This window comes from Tamandua tetradactyla, chromosome 1, assembly GCF_023851605.1.
Source record: "Tamandua tetradactyla isolate mTamTet1 chromosome 1, mTamTet1.pri, whole genome shotgun sequence".
NCBI classification, from domain to species: domain Eukaryota; kingdom Metazoa; phylum Chordata; class Mammalia; order Pilosa; family Myrmecophagidae; genus Tamandua; species Tamandua tetradactyla.
Window position 1 is genome coordinate 84,266,023 of NC_135327.1, and position 12,274 is coordinate 84,278,296.

General features: G+C 38.6%; 1 protein-coding gene across 7 annotated transcripts in view; it reads right to left on the reverse strand.

Annotated features, from left to right (window-relative positions):
• NME8 (NME/NM23 family member 8) overlaps positions 1 to 12,274 on the reverse strand; it is an 80,687-nt gene that overhangs the window by 470 nt on the left and 67,943 nt on the right. For all 7 annotated transcript variants that reach the window (XM_077119613.1, XM_077119592.1, XM_077119574.1 and 4 more), the window contains 2 exons: positions 3,972 to 4,116; positions 1,966 to 2,204 (listed from right to left, as the gene is read on the reverse strand). In XM_077119613.1, the coding sequence (XP_076975728.1) occupies positions 1,966 to 2,204; positions 3,972 to 4,116 (384 nt within the window). The remainder of the gene's footprint in view (positions 1 to 1,965; positions 2,205 to 3,971; positions 4,117 to 12,274) is intronic.

Here is a 12,274-nt window from a genome sequence, read left to right on the forward strand (position 1 = left end):
GGTTTTGGAGAACACGGTCAGAGCGATTTTTGTTCTTTCTTGATGGAACCTCCCTGATCTTGTTCTCAACCCAGACGTCCTCTACGTAACATGACCAAAACAGACTTATGCCAGTTCCTTCTAATCTGCTTCTCTGGAGATGGTCTGACCATTTTCTCAGTTCCTCACCAGGAAGCTAGAAGTTGTCTTTATCTCTTCCCTCAATAAGGTCTATGGATGCAGCCTTCTCACAGTTCTCTGGCCATTCCACTTATCACTAAGCTCACTGTTTCTACAATAGTTCATGCTGCTTTCATCTTTGGATTATTGAACAGTTCCTACCTGGACAGTTTGCATCTCATCTAGGATTTATGTTAATTTTCAATCTCTTGCTCTTAGAACCATGATCTCTTTTAGGACAGAGACTATATATACGCAGTCCCAGAACAGTGTATAGGAAGGATCAGCATATAGAAAGAACTGATCAAACAGTTCTTGAATATCTGGAACATATTCACTCCCAGCTCTAAGAATGACAAGACATGGCATAGTAGACACAGTAAAACAGCAGTCAGCAAAATCTCTTGAAACTCTAGAGTTTCAAAGTAGGGCAAATACCACCTTAAGAGTTTTATGCGAAAACTGTTTAGAAACTGTTCCAACTCTAAATTCTTTTTCCAGCTTCCTTACATGTGATTTTGAAAAGCTTACCATCTCATTCCTAACCTTCTCCCGCTCCTACCCTTGAGACATGTACCTGTCAATTCAGTTCCAAATTATTCATGGATTCAACGTCCTTTTTATAATCAGAAAGCTTCCTCAAAGGATTCCACACCACATGGGTAACAAAAGCTATAACTTCAAAGCAGCTCCACTGGCCCCCTGGCCCCCATCTCGACCAGTCATCACTGACATGCTTAAATAGTATGCTGTTTTATGGTAGCTTCTGATCATCCTGTGTTTGTGAGTCTTGTTGCCCCATTAAATTTGCATTTCCCTGAAGGTAATAACCATCATTCAACATTTTTGGATTAACCAAGTAAGAACCCACAGTTTAAACAGACAGACAATAAATATTTGAATGCCCATGGATTGTGCCACCATGTCTTGGTCTAAAATTGGGTCAAATATTTGGAATGAACCATACTATGCCAGAGTTTATTCTTATTCAATACATCTAATATTCTGATGTAGTGTTCCTGTACCCAGAGAAAGTGTATCTACTATAACAATACTACAATAACAATACACTCTCTTCTCCCCCTTAGGAATCATTCTGGGTGTAGAGGGATGCCTCCACTTCACACTGCTTTCTCAATATATCTGGACACTGATTCTCAACTGGGCTTCTTCTTTGGGTAAGGACAATGCTGTACGCGTGAAAAGGCTGCACAGTCATATTCAGATCAGCAGCCAGAGTCACATGGGTCTACAGTTGTGGGCCTGTTCTATCTATACTTCTGGTTATGAAAATAAAAAAGGATTGATGTGAAAATCATCCACCTTATACTTCATCGACCCCACTGCTCAGGACAGAAAAATTTGGGGTGACACAGCAGACTCAATGATCACATATTTGAGAATTGCTACTACTATTCAATAAGTACCTATTTGCCAAAGACAAAGCAATGATTTGTCTTTCACTCTATGATTTCTTATATTATTATGGAAGATGACACAGACAGCTTCAGACCAAGGCTTGCAAACCCAGGAGTGCCTCCTTGTCCCACTGTCTCTATTTCTGGGACCTAGATGTAGCTATTTCAGCTTGGCTACATGTCACTGGAGTCTCCAGGTGCCTGGCCCCTAGAGGACCAGCTTTGAGGCTACAAGGCTGCTATGGGACAGCACAGTGTATCTGGCAGGAAATAAATTTTGATCCAGGAATATAGGAAAAGTTCTATTCTTTCCAAACCAGCTTTGTCCTCGGGCCAGTTACTAGAACCAGCAAAGGGAAGAAAAATAATAATTAAGGATGTGCCATACTTGAGTTTTCCTCAGGATTCTCAGGATCAGGCTCTCCAAATAATTTCTCAATGATATCCTCTGCTTGATAGATATTTGATGCTCCGTGGACAGCATTGTTCAAAATATTTTTTCCAAAACGGGCTCGGAGGGAGTTTGGGGACAGTAGTCTTGCTTCCTCTGGATCTGTTGGGCCCATTAATCTCCTCCATTCTATAACAGCATTCCACTTGGTCAGGACCATGACCACAGATGGGCCCCTGCAAGCAAAGGGAGCTTCTATAAGGTTTGGGCTATTTACAACAGCAAAGACCACATACATGGCTATATATAGCATTGTCTAGAAGTTTCTTTATTCTTTGCTTTTGGCTGTGCTATTTTGTACTTTTTGTTTTGTTTTTCATTTCTCCCTTTTCTAGCAGGTTGTTGTGCTAGCAAGGTGTTATAGTTTAATTCTAGGGAACATTTTCCAATGGAATCTTAATATTTCTGCTACTTTGGAGGTGCAAAAATATAGACATTGTTATGGACTATGTGATGCCCCACCCAGATCTCCCTTCAATGAAGGACTTATTGCCCAATCTGCCCTTCAGCTATGAGCCCCTTCCAGCATTGCCTCTGTTTGTTGAGAGCCAACCTTGCTAAAGGTCATGCCCATTTCCAGATACCCTACAAATGATCTGTGTGAGGGTGGTGGTGGGGTCTGTTCATCTCTTCCCAACACAGGGCAGCTCTGAAGGGCCAACCTAGCTCTGGTCAGCAGAGACAGCTGTTGGGCCTGCATTGCATCTTGACTCCTCCCTCTTTTCATCTTGCTTCTTTGCCCCAGCCCCCATAGGCATCTTAAATAAATATCTTGCACACTAAACTCTGTTCCTGGGGAATGCAACCTGCAACAGGTAAGAAAGTTAAGTTTTCTAAGCAGTCATGGAGCAATTTCTGAAAGTTTCTAGCTTTCTGTTTATTATTTGTGTATAATTACTATGTATATTCAAAGAGTTTAAGGAATTATTTCTTTTTCAGTTCCATGCAATCTTGTGTTTGAATGTCATAAATTTTGCCTTTCTAGACTCACTGAGAAATAGCTGGGGACTGAGAAGGGAACATGAAGATGTCTTATAGTGAGGATACTACTACATATATAAAATAGCAAAAAAAATTAAAAGCAAACTCAAAGTAAATTAGGAAGAATATTTAAATAACTGTAAACTATATAAAAAGGCAGTTCTGGAAGAAGCAGTTAAGAGCACAGACTCCCTGGAGCCAGCTAAATACAGCTTCATGACCCTGGAACAAATTCAGCCTTTCTGCCTATGTTCCCTCATAACCAACGCAGCAATTACAATAAAAACTGCTTTATGGAATGCTCGTGAGTATTAAATGAGATAAAATGTATGGAGTCCAGCATTAAGCCTGCAATTAGTAAGCACTTAATAAACATTAGCCTTTAATTCACATGCAGTGGTTATAAAGGTACATGTGACCAGGAACACACATTCACAACGTGGAAGAGGAAATTTCCAGAAAGCCATGTTTACTAATATTTACATAACTGTACATATATATTACATATACATAAAGAATTTGGCAAGGTGTCTGTACATTTTAAAGGAAAAGAGATGTGAATAACAACATCTAACATTTACTTAGTGCTTATTATGTACTAGGCACTCAGTGTAAAAATTATGTATTTATCCATCACAAAAAAACTATGAAGTAGGTAGTACTATTGTCCCTATCTTATCGATAAGGAAAATGAGGCACAGAGTATGTTAGCAAAGCAGAAATTTAAATCCACACAGCCTCCATATGTCATATGAAGACCTAAAGAAACAGAGAGAGAGACAGAAAGAGCGAGAGAGAGAACATAAGACAGAAAAGAAATGAACTCTAAATGTCCTAAATGTTTACAGTGTGTCTTTTCATGGGTATTATAAAGGACTGTTTTAATTATTTTAAACATTTTTCACTTTCTACAGTGAACATTTATTACTTATAATACAAAGCACTATGTATCAGAAACTTACCCAGATATCATTTTCAATACATCTTTATAAAAGTCTTTTCCTTTCAGATTTTTATAAATTTTTTCTGCTATTTCTTGACTTAGGAGTATTTCCTTCATCTGTGTTACTTGAAAACCAGCTTCATCAATACTCTTCAAGATCTCCTCTGGCGGAAAATAGATAATTAATCATCTTCTAGATTAACTCACTTTTGTTCTATATTCAAGTAGACTGGAATAACTACAGAAAACAATAGCTTTAACTGCACAATGTGGTTGAAAAAAAAAAGCAAATTTAAAGTAAAAAGTAGTTGATGAACATTCAAAAACCTTTACTAATGAAGATGTCCTCTCTTGAGACCAGCCCTTCCAGAAGCTTCTGAAGCATCTATTAGACTATAAAAGATGCGGAAGCCCTCATGCCTAGCCTTGGAATGTAAGAAATTTTTGCTAGATATGGATTAAAAGAGAGAGGAAACATTAACTCTTCTTCTTGGATAAGGGGGGCACCATTAGGGAATTAAATAAAGAAAATCTTGTTAGAACCTCACTGACACCTGAATTTTGAAGGCCACCTTCTGGAAACAAGATGAACCAAGGTAGAGACTGGGAGATTTCTGGTTAAACAGGCCATTCTGGGCTCTAGATCAAAGGCAATGTAAAGTGTTTGGGCTGGAAGCTACAGGCATAATGCAAAGAAAGTGTGAAGGAAGCTGGACTTCTTCCTTTATAAGGGAAGTGGTAACTGACTGACCTCGCCTGGATAGCTCAAGGTTCTCCAGAAAGAAGGCCAAAGTAAAAAGTGAATCTAGAATAAAGGCTGGTTCCAATACAATAGAAAATACAGAAAGCTGGCCATGAAAAGTGGTCCAGAACAGTCAATAAAATATTGCTAGTTATTAATATATATTATGACACTATGATATTTAAAATAGAAGGTATTGATGCAATGAAGCATTTAGATATATTAACTAGAAGAGAAATCAAGAAGATGGCCTTGATATATACTCTTGTTCATTATTTGAATAGAAGGCATATCAGATAATGGGGAAAGGATGAATTAATCAATCAATGGGAAGGGTAAATTATTCAATGAGAGAACAGAAATATTTTTAATTGCAAAATGAGTTATATGATCTCATTTAATTATGTCCAAATAAATTTCATATTGATCAAGAGTTACATGAAAAAATATGATAAATTTAAAAATTAGGAAAGTATGCTGACAGAAACACATGCATGGAACACTAGAATGGGAAAGGCACTCATAATCTATAAAAAGGTACCTTATTTGACACTTTGCCCATAGAAGTTCTGAAACCATGCTGAAGATAGGTAGTCACCAATGGGACTAGAGGTCTACTAAATATCTTTAATATTGTGGACCTCAGAGTTCATTTTAACACTTGCCACTACTGTATTGCAATTACTTGATTAATTTCTATCTCTCTTCTGAAATGTGACTTCCCATGTAACTTGTGATTATCACTGTATCCAATCCTGCCCATCAGAAAGATCATGAACATGCTTAAACAGTGGTTGGAGAACTAGGAACTGGAGAAACCAAGGAGATTAGAGTATAAATCCTTCCTCCAGATATATATTGTGTGGTGAGTGGCCAACTTGGATCACTATTTTAGAGAGTAATGAACATGTTTCTTTGAAACACAGAAGAGGAAACTACAAACTCTCTCCAAGGAGATCAGGGTTGACTTCTCAAAGAAGCTGATCTTTGTAATCAGTGTGGAAAAATAAAGTGTTGTAGCCCAGCCCACAAGAAAGGAAAGGAACTCCAAACAGAATGAGCAACACACGCCAAGTCCAGAGGTGAGAAACAAAGTGACAAGGGTAGAAACCTATTGGAGGTGAAGTTGGCAAAGGGGATAGAGAAAGGAAAAAGGATTAAAAAATGCTGGGTGGTAGTTCAGTGGTAGAATTCTTGCCTGCCATGTGGGAGTCCCGGGTTCGATTTCTGGCCCATGCATGTCCTAAAAACAAACAAGTAATCAAAGAAAGAAAGAAAAAACAAACAAACAAAAATTCAACAAATGGTGCTACAATAACAGAATACTCACATGGAAAAAAGAATGAAATGTGACCCTGAGTAGACAACATACAAAAAAAACAAAATGCTGTGTTGGTTTGGTGCTATATAACCCAGAAAAACATGTCCTAAATGTAATCCATTGCTTGGGGGCAAGGGGAACCCATTGTAAGTAGGACTTTTTGATGAGGTTACTTCTGTTAAGGCATGGCCCACCACAATCAGGATGGTTCTTAATCCTATTACTCGCGTCTTTTATTTAAGCAGAATGAAATTCAGACAGGTAGAGAAAAAGCTGCAAGAAGTTGAATGTCAGTGGAACCTGGGAGAGAAGGGAGAGGCCAGAAGATAACACCATGTGCATTTTCATGTGACAGAGGTGCCCAGGACCAAGGATCACCGATAGCCAGCCCCAGAATGCCAGTCTTAGGGAAGAAAGCATCATCTTGATGATGCTTTGATTTTAGACTTCTCCTAGCCTCAAAATCATGAGCCAGTGAATTACCATTGTTTAGGCTAACCCACTGCATGGTATGTGCTTTAACAAAGAAGAAATTTAAACAAGGGTGTTCTAGTTTGTTAGTTGCCAGAATGCAATATACCAGAAATGGAATGGCTTTCAAAAGGGGGAATTTATTAAGTTCTAAGTTCACAGTTTTAAGGCCATGAAAATGTCCCAATTAAAATAAGGCTATACAAATGTTCAAATAAAGGCACCAACAAGAGGTTACCTTTACTCAGGAAAGGCTGATAAAGTCCAGGGTTTCTCTCTCAACTGGAAAGGCATGTGGCAAACCTGGCGATGTCTGCTAGTTTTCTCACCAGGTTTCCTGTTTCATGAAGCTCCCCCAGGGGTACTTTACTTCATCTCCAAAGGTCTCTGGCTGCATGGGCTCTGTGGTTCTCGTGGCTCTCCTGTCGTTCTGTAGCTTTCTCCAAAATGCTTCCTCTTTTAAAGGATTCCAGTAAACTAATCAAGACCCACCTGGAATGGGTGGACTTACATGCCCCTCTAATCAAAGGTTAATATCCACAATTGGGTGAGTCATATCTCCATGAAGATAATCTAATCAAGTTTCCAACCTACAGTACTGAATGAAAAGAAATGGCTGCCACTACAAGATATATGAGGATTAAAACATGGCTTTTCTCGGGCACATCATCCTTCAAACTGGCACTTAGGGCTATACCTTGTTGTAAGAAATTTGAACTTTACCATGAGGGTAAAAAGGAACATTTACAGAATGCTTAACATACTTGAACTTATACTCTAGAAAGGCAATTTTCTTTGCAGTATGAAATATGAATTAGTATGGGGTGGATGTGACAGTAGAAGTAAACTGGAGGCAGGATGACCATTCGAAGACTAATATAGAAAGCCTTAGGATTAAGGTCCACTCTGGGCCATGCCTTAACTGAAGTAACCTAGTGAAAATGTATTATGACAGATTTAACTCACAGGACTGGATTAGCTTTAAGAAAATGTTTTTCTTAGTACATACAGCTCAAACCACCGCATTCCAACCTCTGGTCCCCAAAAAGACATGTTTTTTCCATATGCAGACTGTATTCATTCCATCACAATATTCCAAAATCCTTGTCATTTCAGTAATAAAGCTAATTACAAAACTGCATCAAAATCAGTTATAGGTGTGATCTTTTCAAGGGCACCATTGCCCTTGGCGGTGGACCTGTGAAATTCAGAGAACAAATTGATTGCTTCCAATATACAATGAGGGGATAGCCATACGATAAACATTCCCATTTCCAGAGGGAGAAACTAGCAGGAAAAGATAGATCTTGCATACCAATCAGCTACAAAACCCAGCAAAGCATTCACCATTAGATTTCAAGGTCGGAGAGTCATTTAGGGAACTGCTACATCTCCTCCGAGCCTGATGGAGCAGCAGCCCCACATTTTGCAAATGTTTATGCAGCACCCATGCTCTCCCCAAACTCTGGGGTGAAGGCTCCAACGTCTTCAAGCATTTCGGTGACAGCTGGACTCTAGGCTCCTCTCTCGTCAAACATTTTGGTGGCAGCCAAATTCTCTGCATCCCTATGCATTTGAGAACACTGGGCTGTTAACATTGCTTCTGGACAACTGGGTGGAAGGCCTGCCCTCTTCAACTGCCAGGGCAATGCACCCTTTTCACACACATGGGTGGACTCACTCCCTAGGCTTTTGAGAAGATGAAGCTTTGCTTCAGCTTCCATGTTTCTGCCTTTGAAGTCACTTTTCCTTCAATATGTCCCTTTTCTGTCTCTTGTAGTCCAGGCTGGCAGTGGTTCCATTCATACAGATCTTAGGAAAAAATTGTCAGTTTCACATGTAATACACAGTGGCCACTACAATCAGACAATAGGACTTTCCATGAGGCCTTTCTGGATAATTGCATTTCCAATACTAAGTTGCACTGAAATGGTTGACTAGATCCACACCAGTTAAACCCTCGTGTGGAGCCCTAGTCTCTCATGACTCACTTTCTGGAAGCTCAGAGTTTTCCAGACCATCAATTTCCAGATTCTTTGTGGCCCAGGAGTTCAATTATCAGCTTATCACTTTCCTCTCGCATTTCACTATAAGCTGCAAGGAGAAGCCGGGATGCACTTTCCACTTTAATTTGGAAATCTCCTCAGCTAAATATCCAAGCTGGCCACTTTCAAATTCTGCTGTCCATCTGGCATCAGGACTCAATTTTGCCAAATTCTCTGCCACTTTAAAACAGGGGTCACCTTTCTTCCAGTTTGCAGTCACATATTTATCGTTTCTGTCCAAGGTCTCACTGGAAGTACCTTTAGTGACTATATTTCTACCCACAGCCTCTTCAAAGCAATCTAGGCCTTTTCTATCAAGCACCTCACAATTCTTGCTGCCTTTGCTCACTACCCATTTACAAAACCTTTTTAACATTTTGGTATTTGCAATAGCAGCACCCTATTCTCCTGGTACCAAAATCTGTTCGAGCCTGCTAAGTTGCTCAAAGCATATACATAAAAAGGATCGGCTTTTAGCAATGGGAATTTATTAGTTTACAAGCTTAGTTTTGAGGCCATGACAATGTCCCAAACAAGACATCATCAAGGTGATGTCTTTTTCCTGAAGACGAGCTGCCCAGCCATCTTGGACTCCTCTGTCATATGTTAAGGTTTATGGAGTCTGCTGCTTGTCTTTCCTCTCTCTTCCAGGTTTCATTGCTTTCAGTCTCTAGCTTCTGTGGCTCTCTCTCTCCCTCTTTGCATTCATTCCATTTATAGAGACTCCAGTAAAAGGGTTAAAACCCACTCTGGGCCACATCTTAACTGAAGTAACCTCAAGGAAACAATTTACAATAGGTTCTCATTCATAGGAATGGATTAGCTTTAAAAATATGTTTCAAATCACCACACCGGGAAGGCAGTAGAGTGACTTAAAGGAAAATAATAACACTGGGGAAGGACGATTTTGTGATAGTCTCAGAAATTTTTACAAAGTTCGATAGATAGAACTTGATATTGGAGAAAGCCTAATTCAAATCCATTTTCATTTATTCATTATTTTAAGGGAAAAGATATTTTGCCATAAGCATCAAGCATACAAAGTTGGTTGAGTTAAGATGACTAATATTAGTAAATTATTTTAAATGATAAAGGATTTACATATAGCAGAAGCTTAATTCACTTTTTAAAATGTGTACATTTGAAGAAGGGTTGGTAGCTACTTACATCTGCATCTGTCTCATATCTTCCAACTACTATTCATATCAATATGGAAATTAAATAAAACCACCCATAATCCACATCTATAGCATAAGCAGGAAACAGTAATAAAAGCTTTGATTTACATATGAGCTGAGATAAATAAATACTTGAAACTAGCAGAGGACAGTTCTAGAGTCCATGCAAAAGCAGAGCATCAAAAAAGGATTAAGCAAAAGAAAGGAGAGCAGAACGGGGTCCTATCAGTGACAGCGCAGACAACATCAGATAGAGTACAACTCTATAAACAGAGGCCCACTCTGAGTAGGGAAACATTGAGAACAAGTCTGAGATTCAATGGATCAGAGCACAAGTGGTAGGGAATCAAGAGGATGGGGCTTTGGAAGCATGCAGAAGAAATGACAGTCTGGGGATGTACTATTCCTCTGGAAAAGGAAGCAGCTGGAAAATAAAAGTCCCATGGGGTGCCTGGGGATGAACTAAAAGGATGCAAGGATGTTAATGTCCTAGATAAACAGAGGACATCGCAAAATAGGATACAGATCCACCCACCCCCACTGCCAAGGTCCTATTTATTAAAGAAATTGTACTTCATTACAAGAAACAAAGAGAACATTCTAAACTAAGAAACTAATCAAGTCAACCCAAAATCTCATACATTTTCATTGAATCATCTATTAAGTAAAGTGACAAGAAAATCCAGTGCAATTTAAAATAAAATAAACATAGCAAGTCATCCTAAATCCATATTAAACTGCTAGAAAAACAAAACATAACAAATTAAAACTAAAATTAGTCCATGTGCTGGTTTGAAACTGTGTAAACCCCAGAAAATCCATGTCCTTTAATTCTGATTCAATATTGCTGAAATGGGATCTTTTTTTTTTTCTGTATACTGTATGGCAGGGTCACATTTCATTATTTTTCCATGTGAGTATCCCATTACTTCAGCACCATTTGTTGAATTTTGTTTGTTTGGTTGGTTTTTGTCTGTTTGGTTTTTGGGAAGTGCATGGACTGGGAATTGAACCTGGGTCTCCCACAGGGCAGGCGAGAATTCTATCACTGAAATACTCTTGCAGCCCCCACCCCCCATGGGGTCTTTCTGATTAAGTTGACCCACCCAATTGTGGGTGGGACCTTCTGATTAGGTCGTTTCCATGGAGATGCATCTCTACCTATTCAGGGTGGGGTTGCTTACTGGAGCCCTTTAAGAGGGAACCGTTTGGGAAAGAGCTTCAGACCTGGCACAGAGACGTTTGGAGATGCAGACAGAAAATGCCCCTGTGGAAACCATTTGAAACAAGAAACCAGAAGAGAAAGCTAGCACACACTGCCATGTGCCTTCCCAGGTGACAGAGAAAGCCTGAACATCATCGATCCTTCTTGAGTCAAGGTATCTTTCTCTGGATACCTTAGTTTGTATCATTTTTATGGCCTGAGAACTGTAAATTTGCAACTTAATAAATTCCTTTTATAAAAGTCATTCCATATCTGGTATATTCCATTCCTGGCAGCTTTAACAAACCAGTACAGTCCACCCTCAAATAAAAAAAAAAAAGAAAGAAAGAAAAGAAAAGAAATGGCAAAGCAGAAGAAAACTGTAACACAATGCTCCAATACAAATTAAATATCATTAATTAAAGCTGTTGGAACTAGAAAACATCCTGTATTAGAACTCCGAACACAAAGGTGGAAATGGTCAAACAAGAACTAGATGTGAAATAAGAACTGAATGCACTCAAAAACAAATTAAAGAAAAAAGTAAAATTATCACATATAATAAAAACTAAATTATAAGATGCCCAATAGAAGATAGATATGACTTAAAATATGCTGAAAGAACTTGAGAACAGAAATAAAAATAGTCAAGAGGTGGAAAACCAAATAAAAGGAACTTGGTGATAGTGGAAAGTGATGGATATAAGTTAGGCAAAGACAAGTTCGTGTGTGTGCATACGTGTGTGTATGCACACATGTACTATACATGTACATACAGTTATTCATAGAATACGTATATATAATATTTATTACAGAAACTGGACTTCCTCATACCAAAAGAAGCGAACATTGTATACTGAGAAATGAGTAAGCTAATTCAAGCCATCATAAGCTTCCAGAGAATCCTTGTTATTGCCAGTGAAGTTTCTAAGGAAATAAAGCAGAGAAATGGAACAGAACTAATATTTAAAACTATAACCCAAGAAAGCCTTCATGAAATAAAGGAAGATATGAATCCAGGCATTGAAATGAATGAACGGGAAAAATGAGCCCATGAATGCTTAACTGTGAGATGTATGTTAGTAAAACTACCAGACTTTGGAGGGAAGGAAAAAATATCCTGTGTCTGCAAGAAGAAAATACTAGGTCATTTGCAAAGGAGAGAAGGTCAGCATGGAAGCAGACTTCTCAATAGCAGCAAAGGAACCAAAAATAGAGCTACAGTGTCAAGAAACTCAAGGAAAAAAAAATGTAAGGCAAGGGTTTTCTATCTACCACACATATAATTATTATATGCTCTAACAAAGTAGATTTAACACAACTTTAAAAATTGGGAGAACACAGAGAAAAAAGAGAAAGTG